General features: G+C 41.2%; 1 protein-coding gene across 4 annotated transcripts in view; it reads right to left on the reverse strand.

The window, feature by feature from the left end:
• garem (GRB2 associated, regulator of MAPK1) overlaps positions 1-26298 on the reverse strand; it is a 141213-nt gene that overhangs the window by 51445 nt on the left and 63470 nt on the right. The window contains exons 2-3 of one of the 4 annotated variants that reach the window (XM_072570439.1): positions 24716-24766; positions 1387-1483 (exon numbers count right to left, since the gene is read on the reverse strand). Coding sequence is in view for 3 of the 4 variants with exons in the window: in XM_072570437.1 (XP_072426538.1) it covers positions 1353-1483; positions 24720-24766 (178 nt within the window). In the remaining variant the exon portion in view is untranslated. Of the gene's footprint in view, positions 1-1352; positions 1484-24715; positions 24767-26298 lie in introns of all 4 variants that reach the window. The other 3 variants (XM_072570437.1, XM_072570438.1, XM_072570440.1) reach the window with 3 other exon arrangements.

Genomic DNA, 26298 nt, shown 5'->3' on the forward strand with positions numbered 1-26298 from the left:
ATAGATATTCCACTTGGAAAATGGTGCCGTATTGAGGGGTGTACTGTATTGTTCAAGGTGGTCTTTGTGGGAATATAGAAATACGTTATTCTATTCATTTCCTGAAGTGTACTCTATCATTCTGCTGGAATAAAGGAAATGTTCTTGAGAATCTAGATTGTACTGACATGTTTTCAACGGAGATATTTATAGAGGTGTACAAAATCATGAGGGACATGGTTAGGTAAATAGACACGATCTTTCCCCTGGGGTGGGTGAGCCCAAAACTAGAGGGCATCAGCTTAGGGTGAGGGGAGAAAAATTTAAAAGGGACCCAAGGGGCAACTTTTTCATGCAGAGGTGGTGCGTGTAGGGAATGAGCTGCCAGAGGAAGTGGTGGACACTGGTACAATTACAACATTTAATTGGCATCTGGACGGGGATATGAATAGGAGGGGTTTAGAGGGATATGGGCCAAGTGCTGGCAAATGGGACTAGATTAGATTAGGATATCTGGTCGGCATGGACAAATTGGACCAAAGGGTCTGTTTCTGTGCTATACATTTCTATGACTGTGTGTTAATGAAAGAATATATGGTTGTTCTGTACCTCTTTATTCACCTTTACTCTTCATTGTTTTGTATGTTCAACTGTTTGTAAATATACAACTTCTCTGCTAACTAAATGAGTGTCACATCCAAACTTGATATATAACTTATTCCTTCATTAACATCTCTGGGGAAAAGCTGTCAGTTCAGAGTAGATTCCAAGACAGAGTTTGCGACATCCCTTTAATCAGAGAACATTTCATTTATTCCAACTCTAACTTTGAGCTCCCAATTACTGACCTGTCGCAAATTGCTTCCAATTTTGTTCAGTTTTCTTTTTTTTGGGAATCTTTCGCAAAGTTTCATAATATCTAGTCACACTGATTTCCAACAAGTGCGAGACAATTAAAAAATCAACTAGATTAACCAAGTATCCTTCATAAATCTATGTTAAACATTTTAAACAATGTTGTACCAAATACACACCAAACTATTTTAATATAAAAATATTTCTACGTTGAAAATAGTTTCACATTTTGTATCTGAAGACAGCAACCTCTGTTTTAAATTCTAGTTGATGAAACAATACAAAATTCAGTACAGAAGCTACTTCGAGTCTATAACCATCAAGTCCTTGCTTATTGAATTAGTAGACAGCCTTTAATGTGTCAAGATGCTAACGTGTTAACTTTTCAGAAATCAAGATTTTTTTCAGCATTTTGCAAAATATCATTGGAAGATTTCAGTTTCAGGTCCTCACACAGTTTGCAGAATGGCTTGCCTTAAACATTCGAGTGTGGTCAAATATTTGTTCCAAACTCTGACCTTAACATTGAATGTTATTTCCTCCATTACGTACACTCGTTCAGGGAATGCTTTTGCCACCTCCTCCACACTGCTGAAGTACTGTGCAGGTTCCTTGACATCTCGGTCCTGTTCCAATAGCTTAAACTGTCCTGCAAGGGACATAAACACAATTACAACTCAACACATGGTTCAACAAGCACTTTTGATTAAAATTCCTAGCTTTTCATTTTATCCCGCCTGGATACTGTCTGAACTGTCAAGCCAGAACAAAAATGAAGACAATCTGTTCTTTTAAGTGATAGAAAGAGTAAGCACAGGTAGGAACATTTATAATTCTAACTGGTACTTCGAATAATGAATGCTTCTGAATCAATAAATCAGACACCACAAAAGACAGCATTTGGGTAACCGGCTATTTTAAAAATGTAATGAAAGTATAAACCATCCTTGGGTTTCAATGACCACAACGTGAGTTGCAATATTTGATCAAAGAATACCACTAACTAGGTGCTGGGCATTCAAATTCATAAAGGACTAATTTCAAAGGAAGTGAATGAATGCAAGTAAGTCAATGGGAATAGGTTTCAGAAACATGAGAAATACCTCGATCATAACAAATCTTCAGTCAGGAAGCTCAGCCTAAATAAGGATAACCCTAAATCATTAACAAAATACACAGAACACAAGCAAAAAAGCAGCATTAGAGCACTGCCTGCAGAACAGAAACATTACAGAATCTACACAATTCTTAAGCACACTGAAAACCAGTGAAAAACAGGCAATTTTGTAACTGAAACGACAGGTAATTTCTATAATGGGCAACAGTGCAATCTAAGTTTGAAGCCAAGACATAGAATTAAAACTCTAGAGCATATCCTTACATAATTTGTAACGGTATGACATTTACTAGGATGAACATTGACTTGTAGAAACGTGTTACAAATGTTGTCTGGAAGGGTAAAGAGTTCAAGTTTTAAAAAAAAAGCAGAGAGAGTTAAATTTCACAAGGTCAAGGAAGACAGATCATATCTGAGTGAAACACAGATCGTGAGTGTACAGTTCAGGAATTTTGACAACATGGAAATACAAGTGGTCAATCTATCTTTTCTTTCCCATTTTAAGACAATGAAATTCAGTAGTACAGTTTAAAGATTAATAAGGTAACTGAAAACAGCAAGCTCATTGGTTGATAATAGCTGATAATTTGACAACTGACTCCAGGTTACTTTCAGACTGTAGGTAAATGGGAAGGATGAGCAAACTGACCATAGCACAATGGTACAGGGAGCCAGTCAAGGGATGAGGTGGTGGGGGGTTGGGGGGTGGGGTGGAAGAGAGACTAATGTAGTTGTAATCAGGGATTGTATAGCCAGGGAATGGAAATTGTTGTCTGTGGCAAAGATCAGGAATTTCAAAGGCTGTGTTGCCTGGGTTCAGGATACCTCATCAAAACCACAGACGAACTTGGAGTGGGAGGGGTAAGATCCAGTTGTTGTGGTCCATGTATATTGTCTATACAATATAGGTAGAAAGAGGGTCTGCTGAGGGAATGTGTGCAGCTAGGAGCTAAGTTAAAATGTAGAATTGAAAACATGCCCAAATTATCACCTAGGCCTCAAGCTAATTGGCACAGGATCAACAAGATTAAAGAGGAAAATGGTGTCAGATAAATGAATCTGAATTCACGGATCATTAGCACCAATATTGGTAAGGAAGGGAACTGTTGCGATGGGACGGGCTCCATCTGAATCATGCTGGAACCAGAGTCCTGGCATAAGTATGGGTTGGGTGCAGTTGCACAGAAAATTAGAAAATTAAAGGAAAATAAGGTAGGATTGCAGGTTAGTGATGGTGTTGATTATTACTACAAAACAAGAGGAAGGAATAGGATATGAAAATGTCATATTTTAACAAGGAACCATCAAACTGTAGGGATATTCTATAACAAAATTAAAGGCTTTACATCTTAATTTGTGAAGTATTTGGAATAAGGTAGACAAACTGATGGTGCAAACAAAAGTTACAAGGACTTGAAACTAGTTGGAGGGGCTCAGAAGAAGTTATTAAAGTTTCCAGAACAAAGATAAAGTATAGGATAGGGTAATAGGATAGAGTATGGAAAGGGTCAATAATCTAACTTCAGACATACAGGAAATAAGCAGCCAACTATGAGAAAGTCAATGCAGGACCTGGGGGTGTTGAACTTAAATGCACACTGTATATGAAAACAAGGTAAACAAGCTTGTAGCACAAATTGAAAATGGCAGGTACAATGTTGTGGGCATCCCAGAGAAACTGCAAGGGCATCAGGGCTGGGAACTAAATATCCAAGGTTATACCTCCTATTGAAAGAGCAGGCAGATGGGCAAAGGGGGTGGGATTGACTTGATAGTAAGAAATGAAATGAAAGGAAATCGCCAGCAAGTGATAGAGGATCGGAGGAAAAGAGTCGAGGAACCACAAAGGAAAGACAACTCTGATGGGAGTACAGACCTCCTAGCAGTAGTAGGAATGTGGGGCAAAAAATAAATCAGGAGATAGAAATTACAACATTACTATCACAATAATCGTTGGAGGCTTCAATATGCAGGTGGACTGAGGGAAGTCAGGGTGGTAGCACATCATAAGAAAAGTAGTTCATAGAATGTCTACAAGATGATTTTTGGAGCAACTTGGAGTATAGCAGACTAGCGAACAGGTAATTCTGGATTTGGTGTTGTGCAGTGAGGCAGCCTCAATTTAGGAGGAGAAAGTGAGGACTGCACATGTTGGAGGTCAGAGTAGTGTGTGTGTGGTGCTGGAAAGACACAGGAAGTCAGGCAGCAACCAAAATCGACCTTTCAGGCATGCTTTCCATCATATTCCCTGATAGATCCCCCTATGATCAACTCAGGCCAGCACCTCCTTCATGTCTTCATGTCATAGAGTCGTAGAGATGTACAACATGGAAACAGAACCTTCGGTCCAACCCGTCCATGCCGACCAGATAGCCCAACCCAATGTAGTCCCACCTGCCAGCACCTGGCCCATATCCTTCCAAACCCTTCCTATTCATATACTCATCCAGATGCCTTTTAAATGTTGCAATCGTACCAGTCTTCACCACTTCCTCTGGCAGCTCATTCCATACATGCACCACCTTCTGCATGAAAAAGGTTGCCCCTCAGGTCTCTTTTATATCTTTCCCCTCTCACCCTAAACCTATACCCTCTGGACTTCCCAACCTCAGGGAAAACACTCTGTCTATTTATCCTATCCACACCCCACAAGATTTTGTAAACCTCTAAGGTCACCCCTCAGCCTCTGATATTCCAGGGAAAACAGCCCCAACCTATTCAGCATCTCCCTATAGCTCAAATCCTCCAACCTTGGCAACATTCTTGTAGATCTTTTCTGAATCGTTTTAAGTTTCACCACATCTTTCTGATAGGAAGGAGACCAGAATTGCATGCAATATTCCAACAGCGGCCTAACTAATGTCCTGTACAGCCGCAACATGACCTCCCAACTCCTGCACTCAATACTCTGACCAATAAAGGAAAGTATACCAAACACCTCCTTCAGTATCCTATTGACCTGCGACTCCACCTTCAAGGAGCTATGAACCTGCACTCCAAGGTCTCTTTGTTCAGCAACACTCCCTAGGACCTCACCATTAAGTGTACAAGTCCTACTAAGATTTGCTTTCCCAAAATGCAGCACCTCGTATTTATCTAAATTAAACTTCATCTGCTACTTCTCAGCCCATTGGCCCATCAAGATCCTGTTGTAATTGGAGGTAACCTTCTTCGCTGTCCACTACTCCTCCAATTTTGGTGTCATCTGCAAACTCACTACTGTATCTCATGCTCATATCCAAATCATTTATATAAATGACAAACGGTAGTGGACCCAGCACCGATCCTTGTGGCACGCCACTGGTCACAGGCCTCCAGACTGAAAAACAACACCACCACCCTCTGCCTTCTATCTTTGAGTCAGTTCTGTATCCAAATGCCTAGCTCTCCCTGTATTCCATGAGATGTAACCTTGCTAACCAGTGTCCCATGGGGAACCTTGTTGAACGCCTTACTGAAGTCCATATAGATCACGTCTACTGCTCTGCCCTTATCAATCCTTTGTTACTTCGTCAAAAAACTCAATCAAGTTTGTGAGACATGGCACAAAGCCACGTGGACTATCCCTAATCAGTCCTTGCCTTTCCAAATACATGTACATCCTGTCCCTCAGGATTCCCTCCAACGTCAGGCTCACTGGTCCATAGTTCCCAGGCTTGTCCTTACCACCTTTCTTAAATAGTGGCACCACGTTAGCCAACCTCCAGTCTTCCGGCACCTCACCTGTGACTATCGATGATACAAATATTTCAGTAGGAGGCCTAGCAATCACTTCTCTAGCTTCCCACAGAGTTCTATGGTACACCTGATCAGGTTCTGGGGATTTATCCACCTTTATGCGTATCAAGACATCCAGCACATCCTCCTCTGTAATATGGATATTTTCAAGATGTCACTGTCTCCTAAGGATTCACTCGATCTATCCTGTCTATACCTGACATATGCTTCTTTTTCTTAACCAAATCCTCAATTTCTTTCGTCATCCAGCATTCCCTAAACCTATCAGCCTTTCCTTTCACCCTGACAGGAATATACTTTCTCAGGACTCTTGTTATCTCATTTCTGAAGGCTTCCCATTTTCCAGCTGATCCTTTACCTGCGAACATCTGCCCCAATCGGCTTTTGAAAGTTCTTGCCCAATACTGTCAAAATTAGCCTTTCTCCTATTTAGAACTTCAACTTTTAGATCTGTCTATCCTTTTCTATCACTATTTTAAAACTAATAAAATTATGATCGCTGGCCCCAAAGTGCTTCCCCACTGACACCTCAGTCACCTGCCCTGCCTTATTTCCTAGGAGCAGGTCAAGTTTTGCACCTTCTCTAGTAAGTATATCCACATACTGAATCAGAAAATTTTCTTGCTCACACTTAAATTCCTCTCCATCTAAACCCTTAATGCTATAGCAGTCCCAGTCTATGTTTAGAAAGTTAAAATCCCCTACCCTAACCACCCTATTCTTCTTACAGATAACTGAGATCTCGTTACAAATTTGTTTCTCAATTTCCCTCTGACTATTATGGGGTCTACAGTACAATTCTAATAAGGTGATCATCCCTTTCTTATTTCTCAGTTCAACCCAAATAACTTCCCTGGATGTATTTCCGGGAATATCCTGCCTTAGCATACTATAATGCTTTCCCTTATCAAAAAATGCCACTCCCCCTCCTCTCTTTCCTCCCTTTCTGTCCTTCCTGTAGCATTTGTATCCTGGAACATTAAGCTGCCAGTCCTGTCCATCCCTGAGCCATGTTTCTATAATTACTATGATATCCCAGTCCCATGTTCCTAACCATGCCCTCAGTTCATCTGCCTTCCCTGTTAGGCCCCTTGCACTGAAATAAATGCAGTTTAATTTATCAGTCCTACCTTGTTCTCTGCTTTGTTCCTACCTGCCCTGACTATTTGACTCACTTCTGTTCTCAACTGTACCAGTCTCAGATTGAACTCTTTCCTCACAATCTCACTCGGACCCACCCACCTTACTAGTTTAAATCCTCCCGAGCAGCTTTAGCAAAACTCCCTGCCAAGTATATCAATCCCCTTCCAATTTAGGTGCAATCTGTCCTTCTCATACAGGTCACTTCTACCCCAAAAGAGCTTCCAATGATCCAATAATGTGAATCCTTCTCCCATAAACCAGCTCTCCTCAGCCATGCATTCATTTGCTCTATCCTCCTATTCCTGCCCTCACTAGCTCGTAGCAGCAGGATTAATCCAGATATTACTACTCTCGAGGGCCTCCTTTTTAAATTCCTGCCTAACTCTCTATAATCTCCCTTCAGAATTCCAACCTTTTCCCTTCCTATGCCCTTGGTTCCAATGTATACAATGACCTCCTGCTGGCCCCTCTCCCCGAGTAGTGTGCTTCCAGCCAGCACTGGGTAAAGGAAAACATCAAACCCAGTGTATTTAAATGGGTGCTAATGCTTTTATAGTTATCTCATTTAGCAATAGAAATTCTGAAATGCATATTTTGTCACGTGAAGTTTGTTGAATTGCTTTTATATAAAATTCTGGGATTTTAAGTCCGTTACTGGCAGACATTTGGAGAGAAAGCAGGACTCCAGGCTGAGTATGTAGCCTGCCTCAAATTCTTCATCTCGGACTCAAAAGTTGCTCCCGAGAAAGGAGGCTATACTTTGCCTGTAAGGAGGAAAATTACTAGGTCCAGATCAACAAGAAAACTAGAATTGGATTAAAAGCAAAATACTGCAGATACTGAAAATCTGAGATTAAATGGAGAAACTCAGCAGAACTGGCAGCCTCAGCAGAAGGAGAAATACAGTTAATGTTTCAAGTCCAATGACTTCTTCAGAACTGACCTACTATTGGATACTGACCTCATGGAAATGGTGACTTGTGAACAGATTTTTAATGCCTCTGGATAACCAAAATTTGAAATGTATAACTTTCTCCACTCCTGTTCTGTGTTCCTTAATTTCCTGAGTGTCTGAGTGGACACTGAAAAATATGTTGCTGGAAAAGCGCAGCAGGTCAGGCAGCATCCAAGGAGCAGGAGAATCGACGTTTCGGGCATAAGCCCTTCTTCAGGAAGGCTTATGCCCGAAACGTCAATTCTCCTGCTCCTTGGATGCTGTCTGACCTGCTGTACTTTTCCAGCAACACATTTTTCAGCTCTGATCTCCAGCATCTGCAGTCCTCACTTTCTCCTGTCTGAGTGGACAAAACAGTTAAGGCCATAAGACGTAGCAGCAGAAATTAGGCCATTCAGCCCAATGAGTCAGCTTCACCATTCAATCATGGCTGATATGTTTCTCAGCCCGATTGTCCTGCTTTTTCCCCATAATCCTTGATCCCCTTGATAATCAAGAACCTACCTACCTCAGTCTTAAATATACTCAATGACCTAGCCTCCACATCCTTCTGTGGGAATGAATTCCACAGATCCACCACTCGCTGGCTGAAGAGGTTTCTCCTCACCTCCATTCTAAAAGGTCTTCCCTTTAGTCTAAGGCTATGCCATTGGGGCCTAGTCTCTCAAACCAATGGAAACATCTTCCCAACATTTACTCTATCTAAATCATTCAGTATTCTGTATGTTTCAATTAGATCCTCCCCTTATCCTTCTAAACATTACTGAGTATAAACCCAGAGTCATCAAATGTCCCTCATATGTTAAGCTTTTCATTCCTGGAACCATTCACGTGAACCTCCTCGGAATACGCTCTAGGGCCAGTGCATCCTTCCTGAGATATGGGGCCCAAGACTACACACAATATCCCGATGTGATGTGACCAGAGCTTTATAGAGCCTTAGAAATGCATCCCTGCTTTTATATTTAAGTCCTTTCAAAATAAATGCCATCATTGTATTTGCCTTCCTAACCACTGACTCAAGCTGCAAGTTTACCTTGAGAATACTGGACTATAACTCCCAAGTCTTTTTGCACTTCAGTCTTCTGAATTTTCTCCCCATTTCAAAAATAATTCTTCCTACCAAAGTGTGAAATCTCATAATTTCCCACATTGTACTCCATCTCATTAAGGCAGCAACCTCAGCCCCTCTGCCCACCTGCCTATCGATAGAATGCATATTCTGGATGTAGGTTTGCTCATTGAGCAGGAAGGTTCGTTTTCAGACTAGGTAACATCATCAGTGAGCCTCTGGACGAAGCACTGGGGGCATGGCCCGCTTTCTATTCATGTGTTTAGGTTTTGTTGGGTTGGTGGTGCCATTTCCTGTGGTGACGCCATTTCCAGCTCTTTTTCTCAGGTGGTGGAAAATGGGATCCAAGTCAACATGTTTGTTGATAGAGTTCTGGTTGGAATGCCATGCTTCTAGGAATTCTTGTGCATGTCTCTGTTTGGCTTGTCCTTGGATGAACGTATTGTCCCAGTCGAAGTGGTGTCCTTCCTCATCTGTAAGTAAGTAAACTAGTGAGACTGGGTCATTTCTTTTTGTGGCTGGTTGATATTCATGTATCCTGGTGGCTAGTTTGCTGCCTGTTTGTCCAATGTAGTGTTTGTTATAGATTTGGAAGGTATTTTGCAGATGACATTAAGTTTGCTTGTTGTCTGTATAGGGTGTTTCAAGTTCATTAGCTGCTGTTTTAGTGTGTTGGTGGGTTTGTGGGCTGCCATGGTGCCAAGAGGTCTGAGTAGTCTGGCAGTTATTGCCGCCATTCCAACTGGAACTCTATTAACAATAGAAAATGACTTCGATCCCATTTACCACCCCCTGAGAAAAAGAACAGGAAATGACATCATCACAGGAAATGATGTCACCAATCCAAGGAAAACTAAACAAACAGAAAGAATGCCATGCCACCACTGCTTCATCCAGAGACTCACTGATGATGTTACTATTATAGTGATGAAATATCTGAAAACAAACCTTCCAGCTCAGTGAGCAAACCTACAGCCAGAACCTCAACCTGAGCTACAAATCTTCTCAAAACTCGCTAATTCAGCTCCCCATCCCGATCCCCTTGCAGCCATGTCTCTGTTACATCCACATCATACTTGCCAATTTCAATCTCGTCACAAGCTCATTTATCTTACTCTTTATACGGTGTTCTCAAATATACCCCCTCTCAGTCCTGTATTAACTGTCCCTCTTCTCAGTGTCATTCGTTTGTCCAGTGTGCTTGAAGTTTGATTGCTAACCCTTTCCAAACACTGTGCTATTTGTGTCAGTGTTGAAGATTTAATAACCCCTCAAGTTGCACTCATACCTCATCCTTTAATTCAGGTATCTGATTTCCCCTATAACGGAACCCTCCATCCCCGCTCCCCACCCCAATTTAAAGTTCTGTCTATAGCCCTAGTAATGCAATTCACTAGGACTCTGGTCCCAGCATGGTTCAGATGAAGACTATACCATCGGAACAGGTCCCTTCTTCCCCAGTACTGGTGTCAATGTACCATGAATTTGAACCCAGTTCTCCCATGCCAATCTTTGAGCCACATATTTACCTGTTTAATCTTATTGACCCTGTGCCAATTAGCTCATGGCTTAGGTCGTAATTCAGAGATTACCACCTTTCTGGTTGCCTAGGTTTTGAATATTTGCCTCGGTCATAGAATCCCTACAGCGTGGAAACAGGCTCTTCGGCCCAACAAATCCACACTGACCCCCTGAAGAGTAACGCACACAGACCTATTCCCCCTACCCTATATTTACCCCTGACTTATGCACCTAACCTACACATCCCTGAACATTATGGTTAATTTAGCATGGTTAATTCACCTAACCTGCACATCTTTGGATTGTTCTAGGTTTTGAATGCTTTATTAATAAACTCTACACTTGCTAGATTTTTTTGCTGGGGATTTACTTCAAAAATTGGAATCCAAAAAAATAAAAATAGAGGGAACATCCTTCAACCTAATTCAGTAAGAAATGGGAACAAATCCAAAAATATATTGCTGTCTCTGACCTATCTTAGGCACATAGCAATCAATCCAAATGGCACCCCTTTCCCAATTTCGTCCAGGGCTTTGAATGATTACTCCCGAACAAGAGTGCATAGATGACACGAATCAGACATAATTTAGTCAGACTAGGAAGGTGACAAGAGAAAAATCATGGATGTTGAGGTCACTACTTGGGAGGTTCCATCAGAAGTGCTTATGAGAATATATTCTTGTAGTACCTATTTTTATGGATAACAAAAGAAAAACAGACCTGCTGATGTTATTTTAACCTAGTCTGTAATTATGGAAGTAATTATTACAAGCAACCTTTGATGACTGAGTGTTTATTAGGTGACTTGCACATACAAATTTAAAAAAATGAAAATGTCTGACCAACTTTGACTTTTTTTGAGCAAGTAATAAAAAGGTGGACTATGAAACATCTCATGAATTTCATATTGTTCCAGATGAAAGGTTAAAGCTCAGTGGAGATTTGCGTAAATCTTGGAAATAGATGACAAATCAGTAATTGTCAATTAAATGTTATTGGGAGTGAGGAACCTCAGAAATTGGAGGTAACCACTAGGAAATTTAACTTACACCGATGGCTTAAAGATTCAAAAGTTCAATTTGGACTAATCAGTGATGGAAATGCTGTTGATTGCCCACAAATCATTCTACGAGCCACTGGAATAAATATGTTAATTCCTCCAAAGTTGGCTTCTTTAGAACAAGTCCAAGCAGGAGCTCAGACATTGCCTTTGGTTCCACCCCTAGGCTTTCATGTAATAGAACTTTTAGCATTACAATTTCTTTTCATATTCAAGTACGAGACCTAAAAGAAGTTTGTGACAGCAAAGTAGAATTTACAGTAAATAATGATAAGTTTGGATGAGTAAAGATAATTAACAAGAGACAGAACCCTGAAAAATCATTATTTGCTGAATTATGTAAAGGAGTGAGCACAACAATCCAGGTAAATTAGTTGAGAGGAGCCTTGCTAGTCATGGAGGCAGCATTTCAAGGACAATCTGCTTATAGTCACAAAATAGCAAACAGGTATGCCTTCCTTTAGTGGTCAGAACATTTGAGTATAGGAGTTGGGAGGTCATATTGTGGCTTTACAGGACATTGGTCAGGCCACTTTTGGAATATTGTGTGCAATTCTGGTTTCCTTCCTATCAGAAAGATGCTGTGAAACTTGAAAGGGTGCAGAGTAAATTTACATGGATGTTGCCAGGGTTGGAACTATAATGAGAGGCTGAATAGGCTGGGGCTGTTTTTTTTCCTGGAGAGTCAGAGGCTGAAGGGTAACCTCAGAGTCCAGAACCAGAGAGCAGAGGTTTAGGGTGAGGGGGAAAAGATTTAAAAGGGACCTAAGGGGCAACTTTTTCACGTCGAGGGTGGTGCATGTAAGGCACGAGCTGACACAAAGTGGAGAAAGCTGGGACAATTACAACATTTAAAAGGCATCTGGATGAGTACATGAATGGGAAGGGTTGAGAGGGATATGGGCCAAGTGCTGGCAAATGGGACTAGATTAGTTTAGGATATCTGGTCGGTATGGATAAGATGAACCGAAAGGTTTGTTTCCATGCTGTACATCTCTATTACTCTATGTAACCATGGAGCCATAAGCACTGCTATCTAAAGTACATCTTCAGACATTCTAAAAGCATTGAAATTTCAAAATCAAGATGAGTTGTAAGATGTGAAGGCAGAAGCTATATGAATAAACTGTACTTGCTCAGTTTGGATTTCACCAGCACTGTCAGCTCCTGTCCTCATTACAGCCTTGGTGCAAACAGTTTAAAACAGCTGAAGTGCAGAGGTGAGATGAGAGTGAATACAGTCGACATCAAGGCAGCATTTCACAAGTTCTGCATGAATAAAGCTGGTGTCAAAGGTAATTGGGATGGTGGGGGGTGGTGGTACCATTATTGGCGGCCAATCATCCTAACCACAGGACATCACTGCAGGAAGGTCAGAGGTAGGGTTGAGAATATGTTGTTTCGGGTATGAACAGGTAGGGATAGAGTTAAGTTTTGTGTTTTATGAAATAAGAGGTTGAGCTGAGCATGACTCAGATCAGATAAGGAGAAAGTGAGGACTGCAGATGCTGGAAATCAGTCGAGAGTGTGGTGCTGGAAAAGCACAGCCAATCAGGCAGCATCAGAGGAGGAGATTCTCCTGCTCTTCAGATGCTGCCTGACCGGCTGTGCTTTTCCAGCACCACACTCTCGAATCAGATCAGATAAAAACTTGCAATTATCAATGGAGTCCTGGAGGCAAAGGTAATGGGTTAACAAGGTGAAAAAGCATTCGTTATGTAGAGCCATTTTTACAATATCGGAAGCATTCAGTACATCAGGTCAGTTTAACAAGGTGAAAAGTACTGATTATGTGAAAACAACTTAACCTTCAGTTCATTCATTGTGCAACAGAAGATGGTTTAATTTTTACTATTGCTGATTGTAACGATTGTAATCGATATGTATGCTGCCTTATCTGGATGCTCCTTCTTGTAAAATGACTCTATAATTCATTAAGAAACTGCTGTTAGAGAGAGAAGACCGAGAACTCATGTCTCTGTGCACAACAGTGATCATTCTCTCTCCCTCCAAGGCCTGGAATAAAGATGAAGGAGGTAAAACGGTTTGGTGTCTCTGAGCATCTTGCTTCAATTGAGGGGGGAAACGGAACGACAGTAAAGTTAATCGCTGATTATTGTATATTGTCTAGCACCATTTGTGACTCTTCAGATAATGAAACAGATAATGATACTGCAAGACCAGTGGCAGAGAGTGTTTACTCAACAAAAGTGCTAGGCAGAATTTCTGGGGATTTCAATTGACCAAATACTCAATGGAACCAGCCAAATAAAAGATAGGCTACAGAGCAGAGTAGAAGTTTGCAATTCTGCAGTCAGTAATTCACCTCCTGACTCTTCAAAATCTATAAGGTGATGCCTTTTAGGGGGTGCCTAATAAGGGAACAGTGTCAACTGTAGATTCTATTCCAAATCACATGGATATTTTAACATTGTTTCTTCACTGTTACTGGGTCAGAATCCTGGAACTCTTTCCCCAGCACGGAGTGTACCCGCACACGGTGGACTGCAGCAGTTAAAGGTGGTAGCTCATTACTGCCTTTCCATAGGCAATTATGTATGAGCAACAATTGCTGGCTTGCAGCAATGCTCACATCCAATGAATGTATAGCAAATATGTAGATGCATTTTTGTTTCTTAAGGGAAAGAGTATTACAGGACATGAGACAGGTGCATAAATGTGGAGTAGAAGTCAAAGATCAGTCCTGGTCTTTGAGAAGGACATTCACCCTTTGAGAGGGTGAAGGAGCTACAGTTAATTCTGCTCCTATGTGTTATATTCTTAAGGTGCAAGCTCAAGAAAAAAGCATTTAAAGGTTTTCAAAAGGCATTTAACATCTCAGACACCACAGCATTCAGAAGTTTCAGGTCATAATCTCTGCTCCTCAAACAGCTGATGACCCCCTCACATCAAGTTACAAGTTGCTTAGCCAGCTTAAAAATGCCTTACATGATTCATGACCTCCTTATGCCTTTTACCATTATTCCTTTTGTCATCTAATTTCTCTACAATTCAACACTCTTAACTTTGTTCTTTTCCACTTGGTCCAACTCTATACTTGCTTTTAAATGTTAAGGACTTGGTAAATTTGAGTTCTGTTGAAAAGTTCATCTGAGACATTAATTTATATTCTCTTTCCATAGATGCTGTCTAACCAAAGTAATTACACATTGCCAGGAAGTACCGTATTATTATTATTCTACTGTTCTCCTGGCAAGCATCCTACCTTCAACTCTATAAATTGGAGTTCAGCTCGACTTGAAGCAGCTGAACTTTCTTAGTACAACTTTCCAAAAGACAAATACAGTATATTACACAGCCCAATGATAATATTTATATATTGGCAAACAAAATTGTTTACTTCAACAATGCCATTCTTGGTATTCCTTTCCTTCATTGAAAAGTTAACGGATTAATTAAAATACGAAACCATGCATAATAACATGAGCCAGAATAAAATTTGAAATATTTATGGTTAATTAAGACAAATAGAGGAAATAAAACTATTTTGAGCATATGGGGATATCACTACCGTACATAAAAACGCATCTGAGTTCAAACATAAATGAAACGTAATCTCGATTTTATTAATTATTCACCATCTTTATCAATGGCAAGAGGCAGAGAAAGCACCAGCTTATATCTGTTGCCATGGCTGGCTTTTCATGGAATAGGTTGCCAGACTGTTATAGCTCACAGGGGATCAGTCTGCACCAAGTATGACCAATCAGGAAACTCTCTCGTTCTTACTGTCTATCACAGCAAACGAGAAAGATTTAGAGGTGAATAATCAACTGTACTGGCCACTTTATGCAGGCGTTTTCTGTGGCCAACTACTTCTGAACTGGACTTGAACCCAGAGTTTTTCCACTGAGGAAGGCAGATTACCCAATGTTAAAAAAATGTAACAATGAAGTTCTGAATTTTAGCATCAATCATCTGTTATACCTGAAACACTGTATGGACTGATTTGAAAAATTACTTACCTGCAATTTTTGTGAAGATCTGTAGCTCAGGTTGTGGTTCAGGTTGTAATTTTGCTCACTGAGCTGGAAAGTTTGTTCTCAGATGTTTCATCACCATGCTAGGTAACATCATGAGTGAGCCTCCGCTGAAGCACTGGTGTACTGTCCCACTTTCTATTTGTGTGTCTTGGTCTGTTGTGGTGGATGATATCATTCTGGTTCTTTTTCCTAGAGGTCTAGCATTCAAGTTGGAACTCCATCAACAAATACATCGATTTGGACCTCTTAGAAAAAAGAGCTGGAAGTGATATCACTCACCACAACAGACCAAGACACACAAATAGAAAGTGGTACAGTACACGAGTGCTTCAATGGAGGCACAGTGGTTAGCACTGCTGTCTCACAGCGCCTGAGACCCGGGTTCAATTCCCGCCTCAGGGGACTGACTGTGTGGAGTTTGCCCATTCTCCCCGTGTCTGCGTGGGTTTCCTCCGGGTGCTCCAGTTTCCTCCCACAGTCCAAAGATGTGCAGGTCAGGTGAATTGGCCATGTTAAATTGCCCGTAGTGTTAGGTAAGGGGTAGATGTAGGGGTATGGGTGGGTTGTGCTTCGGCGGGGCGGTGTGGACTTGCTGGGCCGAAGGGCCTGTTTCCACACTGTAAGTAATCTTCGGGGCGGCACGGTGGCACAGTGGTTAGCACTGCTGCCTCACAGCGCCTGAGACCCGGGTTCAATTCCCGCCTCAGGCGACTGACTGTGTGGAGTTTGCACGTTCTCCCCGTGTCTGCGTGGGTTTCCTCCGGGTGCTCCGGTTTCCTCCCACAGTCCAAAGATGTGCAGGTCAGGTGAATTGACCATGCTAAAATTGCCCGTAGTGTTAGGTAAGGGGTAGATGTAGATCTCGATGTAGATGTAGGGGTATGGGTGGGTTACGCTTCGGCGGGGCGGTGTGGACTTGTTGGGCCGAAGGGCCTGTTTCCACACTGTAAGTAATCTAATCTAATCTAATCTAAAACCGGAGCACCTGGAGGAAACCCACGCAGACACGGAGAATGTACAAACTCCACACAGACAGTTGCCTGAGGCGAGAATTGAACCTGGGTCTCTGGCGCTGAGAGGCAGCAGTGCTAACCACTGTGCCAACGTGCCACCCAAATAATATCTCAAAAGAAAATTAGTCTTTCACTCATGAAAATCTTGGTAATTGGCTCCTTCATTTTGATCTAGTTTGTTATATAATTAATTAGTGATATCTGCGTGCTTTTAAAAAAAAGTTTGTTTTGACTCACAGAAACAAGATTATAAAAAGGAGAACCAATTTGCCCTTCAAAACCTGGCTTGTGACAAATGCTCCTCAGGACCTCTCTACCAGGACCATTGGGAGTAATGCAAAAGTTATAAATGGAATTTTGAAATTCTGCACAGATAAACCAAGATATCTGCTTCTGTTCATGAATTTGTGGGCAGCACGGTGGCACAGTGGTTAGCACTGCTGCCACACAGTAAGTTTCCACACTGTAAGTAAGTAAATTAAGCCATGGACAGAAATTGATATGTTAATTTAAATCAGTTTTATCTCATTGTAATTTATCACTTGGGTTCTTATCAAGCTCGATCACATCATGTTCTTACATGGATTGTGAAAGAACAGATCTCAAGATTATCTGTAGACATCACAGCTTTTGACATGCAACTTGCAAGGGTTCTATATTTGGATTCTGACTTTAAACCATTTTAGTACAGAAACTGTGGCTTGACACTACAGTGACATTCAAGTAAATTACTTTAATCTTGGCAAATTATTAATCTTAAAAAGGCTTTTCTTCCATCATTACGGAGATAAGGAGAAACTTCTTTAGTCAGAGTGGTGAATCTGTGGAGTTCATTGCCACAGAAGGGTGGGGAAACCAGGTCATTGAGTAAATTTAAAACAGAGATCGCTAAGTTCTTGATTGCCAAGGGGATCAAAGGTTATGGGGAGAAAGCAGGAAAATGGGGTCGAAAAACCGATCAACCACGATTGAATGGCAGAGCTGAATGGCCTAATTTCTGCTCCTATGTCTTATGGTCTTATCATAGGATGTAAGGTTTTTTTTGCAAGGCCAACATTTAATGGCCATCTTCAACTGCCCTCAAGGGGGTAGTGGTAGACAACTTTCTTGAGCAACAGCTGCTGTATGTCACAGTGCCATACACAATGCTGCTTGGGAGGCAGTTCCAAATGACTCAACGATAACTAAGGAATCCTGATACAGTTCGAAATCAGCTTGGGTTAGATTAGATTACTTATCGTGTGGAAACAGGCCCTTCTACCCAACAAGTCCACACCAACCCGCCGAAGCGCAACCAACCCAGACCCATTCCCCTACATTTCACCCCTTCACCGAACACTACGGGCAATTTAGCATGGCCAATTCACCTAACCAGCACATTTTTGGACTACGGGAGGAAACCGCAGCACCTGGAGGAAACCCACGCAGACACGGGGAGAATGTGCAAACTCCACACAGTCACCGGAGGCGGGAATTGAACTCAGGTCTCTGGCGCTGAGAGGCAATAGTGCTAACCACTGTGCCGCCCATCTTGGTTGATCTAGACCTTTGGTGTACAGGGCATACTTTCATAATGTGTGGGAAATATGAACTTTATAATAATTTTAAACTGCAAAGATACACCAAAACTTCTAAAGGACAAAGTCAAGTTGGCAGAATGGGCAAACAGGTGGCAGATGGAAGCTCAATTTGGAAAAAAATTTGGACTCATTTTGGTAGACAGATTGTGGAGACGCAATATAAAAGATGCGATTCTAAAGAGGATGCAGGACAGAAGGACCCAGATGTATATGTGCACAAGTCATTAACAGGTGGTAGTACAGATTGGAAGAGAGTGGATAATAAAACGAACCATACCTAGGTGTTATTAACAGGGACATAGATGACAATAGCAAGGAGATTAAGGTGAACTTCTATAACGTGCTAAGGTGGGCCTACTTGGAGCACTGTACCCATCCCTGGATATGTTTAGGAAGGGTGTAAAAGCCTTGGTTATAGTGCAGTAAATCATTCAAATTGCTCTGGGGATGAGGAACTTCAGTTATGAAGAATTGAAGGGGTTAGGGCTGTTTTTTTCTTGAAGAAACAGCGGAGAGGAAATCTGACAAATATTCAAAAGGGTCTGGAGAGAACTGAAAGGGAGAAACGGTTCACATTTGTGGAAGAATCGAGAATAAAAGGGCACTAATTTAAAGCCATTGACAAAAGAAGCAAAAGCAGTCGGGAAAAACATTTTTCACCTAACAAGTGGTTAAGGTGTGGGATGCACTACCTGCCAGTTTGGTGCAGACAGTTAACCAAGACCTTCAAAAAGGACTGTTATTTAAAAATGAACAAGATGTGGGATTACAAAAAAAAGAGGCAGGAAAATGGCACCAAGTGAAATCTTATTCAGAAATTCAATACTGATATGATGGACGAAATGCTCCTTGTTCAGAGGGCAGTATATGGGTTGATAAGGTTCTATTGATGAAGTGCAACTGCAGAAGGGATGCAGATCCTATTGCTGCCACTGCAGTGGTGGAATGCATGCTAAAGTCAATGATCAAAGGTGGTCTGCCCTGGAAAATGTCAAGCTGCTCAAACATTGTTGGAACTGCAATCAATAAGGCAAATGAAGGTATTCCACTGCACTCCTGTACGTGGTGGAAATGATCTGGGAAGTGGGCAGCCAAAGCTATAAAACTTCTGTATGTCTCTCCAAATATACTTCAACTTGTTATCCTATATTCAATTCTTGAGAAAAGATTTGGAATGGAGCAATTCTGGCAGAACCAAAAACATTATTACAGAGTAACTGATAAGCAAATGTCACTTGATAGGCACTGTCAATGACATCATCCACTAGCTTGCTAATGTCAAATGGGACAGTAATTGGCTGAATTGGATTGTTCCTTCATTTTGTAGATAGGACATAATTAGGCAATAACAACTATACAGCTTAGCGAGAGGTAGGGCTAACCCTGATTCAAAAGGCTTCAGTACCACAGTTGTGATCTTGTTGTGGCCTATTGTTTTTGTATGATCAAGTAGGCTCAGTCATCATTTGTTGAAATTAAATAAAGTGGAATCTCGTTGGAGGAAGCCTGGTCCCATTTTGTTAGGGATCTCATGAGGCCATGAAAGATCATCCACTCAATACTTCCATAGGGTGTTACAAATGATTCAGCGTGTTTAGTTTGCAATTTAATGCTGGATTCCATCATCACTGAGAATGGGACGATTTATTGAATGTCCTTCCTCTGCTTATTATTTAATTGTCAGAGTGGATGAAATATTGAGCTGAAAAAGCACAGCAGGTCAAGCAGCTTCAGAAGAGAGGGGAGTTGACATTTCAGGTCAGAACATTTCATCAGGACTTGGGGAGGGGAAGGGGGCTGTGAAATAAATAGAGGGAAGGAAGTGGGGCTGGGAGAAAGGTTTGTGGGATGACAATAGGTGGATACAGGCAGGAGGCAGCTATGATTGGTCAGTGGGAAGGGTGGAGTGGATAGGTGGAAAGGAAGCTGGACAGGTAAAGTCAGGTTAAGGGGGCAGGGTGGAGAGGGAGGGCTGGGCCTGGGATAACGTGGGGGTTGGAAAGATTTAGAAGCTGGTGAATTCTATGTTAAGGCTAAATCATTGTAAGATCCTGGAAGTGGAAGACAAGCTGTTCTTCCTCCTGTTTACATGTTGCTTTGCGTTGAGGGTGGAAGAGGCCCAAGATAGACATATTGTCAGGGGAGTTAAAATTCGATGGCAACTGTAAGGCAGGGTTGATTCAAGCATACCATAAATGCCCCCTGAACCAGTTCCCAAGTTTGTGCTCAGTCCTCCTGATATAGAGACCACCACATCAGGAGCAACAGATATAATAAATCAAGTTAGAGGAAACGCATGTGAATCTCTGCCAGGCTTAGAATGATTGTTCAGGGCCTTGGATGGATGTGAGCAGGGAGGTGTCAGGGCAGGTTTTGCACCTTCTGCAGCTGCAGGGAAAGGGTCCAGGTGTGAAGAAGGGATTTGTGGCGACTGTGGACCTCATGAGGGAGTCATGAGGGAACGGTCTCCACAGAAAGCGGGAAGGGGTGGGGAGGGAAATATCATTTTGGTGGTGTGTCAGACTGCAGGTGACAGAAATGGTGGAGGATGAGGCACTGGATTTGGAGTTTAGTGGGGTGGAAGGTGAGGACCAGAGGGATTCTATCCTTGTTGTGGCTGGGGGAGTTTTGATTGAGGGCAAAGATGAGAAAAATGGAGGAGATGCAATGAGGGCACTTTCGATATAGGGGGAGGGAAATTGTGGTCCTTAAAGTAGGATGACATTTGTGGTGTCCTGGAGTGGAATTGCTCAGCCCGAGAACAGACACGGTGGAGGCAAAGGAACTTGGAGTATGGCATTGTGTTTTTGCCAGGGGGTGGGATTAAGGCAGCTATGAGAATCAGAGCGATTGTAACAGATCCCAGTGCTGAGTCGGTTGCTGGAGATAAAGACAGAGAGGTCCAGGAAAGGGAGAGAGGTGTCAGAGATTGTCCAGCTGAATTGGACGTCAGGGTGGAAGGTGTGGGAGAAGCGGATGAACTGTTCGAGCTCCTTGTGGGAAGATGAGACAGCAGTGATATAGTCATCCATGTAGCGGCAGAAAAGACAGAGAATGGTGCCAGTATTGCTACGGAAAGGGGGAACTGTTCCACATACCCTATGAAGAAGCAGGCACAGCTTGGACCCACGAGGATACCAATGGCTAACCCTCTGGTTTGTAGGTAGTGGGAGTATTGTTATGGGCGAGGACCAGTTCTACCAGGTAGAGGAGTGTCAATGGAGGGGGACTGATTGGGTCTGTGGGAGAAGAGGAGATGGAGGGGCTCAAGGTTCTCCTCATGGGGGACTTAATTGTTAGTTGCCATTCATGTTTGACAGGACTGCAGAGCTTTTATTTAATCCATTGATTGTGGGATCACTTAGCTCTGTCTAGTAAACGCTGATTAGCATACAGAGATTCCATGCTAAACATCACTGGGTTGGCAGCAGCTTTTCTTCTCTAAAAAAGCAAGCCTGGTCCTAATCCTGGCACTTCTTACTACTTTCTTCAACACACGAGGTTTATACTCAGTTGATGATAATGTAAGATGACATGACATGATGTTAAAGATTGCATTGGTACACCATTCTGCTTGTGCAGAAAGCCCAGATTGCCTCAAAAATCCAGTTTTGAGCTACTGAATCCATCTCCTTTAGCACGTTGGTAGTAGGAAGCCCTCAGTTAGAAATGAGACCTTATCTCCGCAAAGACAAACTGGCCACTTTGACGAATAAACTGTCAGGTACATCAGTAACAGGAAAGTATGTACGATAAGCCACGGCAGATTTTTATGTGTTGGTTCTTACATCAGTAAATATATCAGTCAGGAATCAACTAGCTTGGTCAGTACTGGTGCTACTAGCCACTCTTGCTGACCTTGGTACCCTTTGTGCTTCTTCTCAGGGGTGTTCAACATGGTAGAGCAATTATTCATCACCTTTTTCCAAACAGTTGTGTTTCCTTATTTCAGATTTCTAATTTGTATGAAGTTATTTTTTTTCCCGAAGGAAGAGATGCATTTCCTCCACACTCACCCAATATTATAACAATTGCAACTCCCTCCCAGAGACCAGTCATACCAGTTACCATGTCCACTAGGCAAATATTTCATATATGCTGGTATCCACTATGGAGATTTCTCAGAATATATATGTTAGCAATTCTGGCTGACTTACTCAAATTGCTGCAAGAACAATGAATCATAGTAAAATTCTTTTGAAGCAAAAGCAGAAGAAATAGTTTTTACTTGATATAGCTCCATATAATGGTTGCACTTATTGTGGAGATATGATTATTCAGGGTAGTACATGTATTTTCAGAGGGAGGCACAAGTTTTCACTTAAATTGGAAACTAATCAACAAATTAAATATTTACAAGTGATTTAAAATTTTGCATGTATTTCATAGCATACAATGTCAGAGTGCCAGATCATATATTTATTGCCATGCAATTTAGTTTTAATTTAAACTAAATTACAATTCATTATTGCAGGTCAGAGCTTTTGTAATCTTTAATTTAAAACTGTTCAAAATACTAGAATTAATCCGAAGTTTAATTAACTAATTTAGTTTTGCAGACTAGCCCTTCACCTCCTCTCATTCATCCCTACACTCACCTGCACCCTCATCATCCATCCATGACCACGAACTCACATACCGCACCCATCCACAGCCACCAACTCTCAATCTCCACCCACCTACACTTGCCCACTACTCCATTCATCCATATAAACCACATGCATAAAAGCACACCAAACCATTTATTTGGATATGCATAAACACACAATATGCACTGCACATTTATATAAAGCTAAATACAATGGTGAATATACGGATATAAACATGCTTGTAAACACACCCAGACAGTATGTATATATGCTCATAGAAATATTAAAAGTTACAACTTTAAGGGTTATGAGAAGAATACCCACCCACATTCTAGGATTGTAAAATGTTTTCTGCACCACCACAGCTGCACTCAGTCTGCTTTCCCACCTTTAGACCACAAAGTTGCACCCTTGTAAAACTAGGTCAACAGCATTTTTAACACTTAACTGTGTACCATGAGAGAGAATATCAGCAGTAGCTCCATGTAATGATGTAGGCATGGCCATAAGATGCAGGAGCAAAGCTGGACATTCAACCTATTCAAAGAGATCATGGCTAATCTGATAAGTCCTCAAAACTTTTTGATGCCCTCACTGATTAAAAATCTGTCAATAGAAAACACATTGCAAAAGAAATTTGTGCATGGAAACAAAATTTTCAAAGTTAGATTGCCAACCATTATTTATTGACATCATAGATTAGCTTGACAAAAATTATTTAACACCCAGTAGGCTTGTCAAATTCAAGTTCTGAACAGTACTAATTAGGGGGATGGGGAAGGGGAGCTCTGGAATTGAAGAATGAGCTTTAAGAATAATACTCCTACTTTCAATACTAAATACCTAAAAGCTGATTAAAAATATTGGTTAAATGTAGTCAAATCTTTTGACAAATGTAAAGCTGCTTAACTTGATACAAAACTGATGATATGGAATAAAGCTATGGGTCTTAGGTCATTAATTGCAGATACAAAAAATAGCTTTTAGACACTGACAGGTTCTTACCTGGAGAACGTCTGGCAGACATGACAAAATGGGCATTGTGCGTGTTGGGAGGAGGAAGCAGAGATGCTTCAGTATGATTTGGACAAATTGAGTGAATGGGCAAATGAAGCAGATAAACAGATAAGCAATTTATCTACATTGCTAACAAAACTGGAAGGAAGATTACCTGAATAGCGAAAGACTGGGGAAGATGAAGATGCAACGAGACCTAGGTGGCCTTGTAAATCAGTCACAGAAAGCAAGCATACAGGTACAGCAGACCGCAAAGGCGGCAAGTTGTAAGCTTGTCTTCATAGCAAGAGGATTCAAGCTGTGAGAAGCAGAGATGTCTAAGTGCGACTGTACAGGGTTTTGGTGAAGCCACATTTTGAATGGTGTGTGCAGTTTTGATCTCTTACCTGAAGATGTTCTGCCTAAGTGGGAGTGTAACGAAGGTTTATCAAACCGGTTCCTGATATAGCAGGCTGATGCATGATGACATGTTAAGATTCTCAGCATGTTCTTGTGATGCAGTGGTAATGTCCCAACCTCTAAACCAGGAGGCGTAGGTGCTCATCCCATCTGCTTCAGAGATGTGTAATAACACCTCTGAACAGGATGATTAGATGATGATCATACTAAGTGGTGTAGCAGACTTGAAGGGCTTAATGGCTGACGCCTGCTTCCATTTTATAAGTGTCTGTGTTCATTTTTTCTGTCCTCATTATATCCTTTCCTTGCCTCCATACCGTTCTTCTTGATTTCTCTCTGCTGACTCATATTGAGCTTCTTTCTACTAGTTTCTTAAACCACTCTCCCTGTTCCTCTAATTATCTCCTGGGCCTGTCTTTTTGGCCTCCACTCAACACCAGTAAAATGTATTAACTAGTTTAGGTTTTCCACACTCAAAGCCGAAAAAATACATTTTCTAAAAATTCCACAGTTCATCGTTACAAGGAATCAAACTGACTGAAAAGTAAAACCTTCTAATTCAGTTAAGTCTGGATGGCTAATGATTGTTACAAGCAGTCTTGCAATCAAGTCTAAAGGTATGGCTGTGTTGACAACAATACAGCTACAAAGGTTAGGGATGCAACAACAGTACTTGCTGTGAATTAAACTTCTGCATTTTTTTTCAGCCTCAGACTTCTCCAAACTGTAAGAAAGATCAGAAGAAAGAATAAGCCAAATGTACACTGAAATTCAATTGCTTACAGTTTGTGAACATAAAGAAAATTCAGTGGATTTACTCATTTCAATCAAAACAACTCATCCTTGCATGAAACAAAATTTTTAAATCCTACACTCTCACATACCAATTGGTGATCTTACCTAACAACAAAACAAAACTAACTACCAACTTCTTTTCAAATCTTCCACAGTTCATAGCAGATGGATACGGAATTTCTCAACCAATGCAAAGAGTAAGTTGTTCGCATATTTGTTTCCAGATCTATGGGAAAATTTCAAAGTATTGGCATTCCAACCATTACATTTATTCTTGATATTTTCTAATCAACTTGTTCTGAGATATACTTTCATTAATATACTTTGGTTTAAGACTCAGCATTTAAAAAAATCATTCCCCCCACCCCAAGTGCACAGTGAAACCTACCAAATCAAATGTACCTCATGCTTTCTTGGTTTTGCATTAGTATCACACAATCCAATGTAATCAGCCAAAACAACAAAAGAAAATTTGGAAAATTTTTAATAGGGTCTGTTCCTACTATATATTGCAAAATAGCTGCAACATGTTTTCTATCTGAATATCCTACATTTCTCTACAGTCCATGACTTTAATCTGATCTGGCCTGATGGACTTATGCCTTAGTTTCAGGCTGCAATTTTAAACTATATTTACTACACCCTGCATTATAGTAAACGTAACTGCTTTTTTGTATAGAATCCTTGAATTTAAGATTTCGTGAAACATTCGTCTTTGACATTAGTATAAACTAATAACAGTACACACTTAAAGATATTAGGCTGAATATGATCAGCTTTAGAAATTTGTTCTGATGTGGTAAAGTTCTGGGGCACCTGGGTTTGACTCCCACCATGACAGATGGTGGAATTTAGTTTCAATAAAAATCTGGAATTAAGAGACTAACATGACCATGAATCCATTTGTTGATTGCCTGAAAAAATGCATATGACTCTATAGAGAACGAATACAAGTGGCTTCAGACCTACAGCAACATGTCTGACTCTGAACTGCCTGCTGGGATGAAAAATAAATGCTGGCCTAGCCAGTAATACCCTCATCCTGTAAATTAATTTTAAGTAGTGTTACTTGCCACTTAATAGCCAAAGCCTGAATTTATCTAGGTGTTCCTGCATATCAATGTGGATTGACTCTGCGTCTAAGTATAGTCCCAATCAGATTCTGGGTAATCAGAGATGGAGGACGGGAAGAGTTTCTGGCTGTAACAGCTGCTCCTTTTTTGAGATATTTTAAGTGCTGGAGGCGATTTCCTCGAACTCCAGGAGCAGCAATTACTGTACTATAAGCTGTTACATTTTTTTTGCCAAAGTTCCAAAACAAAGTCAAAACAACAGCAGTTTTAAAAGGGAGAAGACCAGACAAAGGAAGCACATGGTGAGATCAGTGCAGGAGAGACAGAGAGAAAGAAACTGACACTGCCTTTGTTGTTTGAATTCATAAATCGCTGGACAGCGGAGTGT

This window comes from Chiloscyllium punctatum, chromosome 5 (assembly GCF_047496795.1).
Source record: "Chiloscyllium punctatum isolate Juve2018m chromosome 5, sChiPun1.3, whole genome shotgun sequence".
Lineage (NCBI taxonomy): Eukaryota > Metazoa > Chordata > Chondrichthyes > Orectolobiformes > Hemiscylliidae > Chiloscyllium > Chiloscyllium punctatum.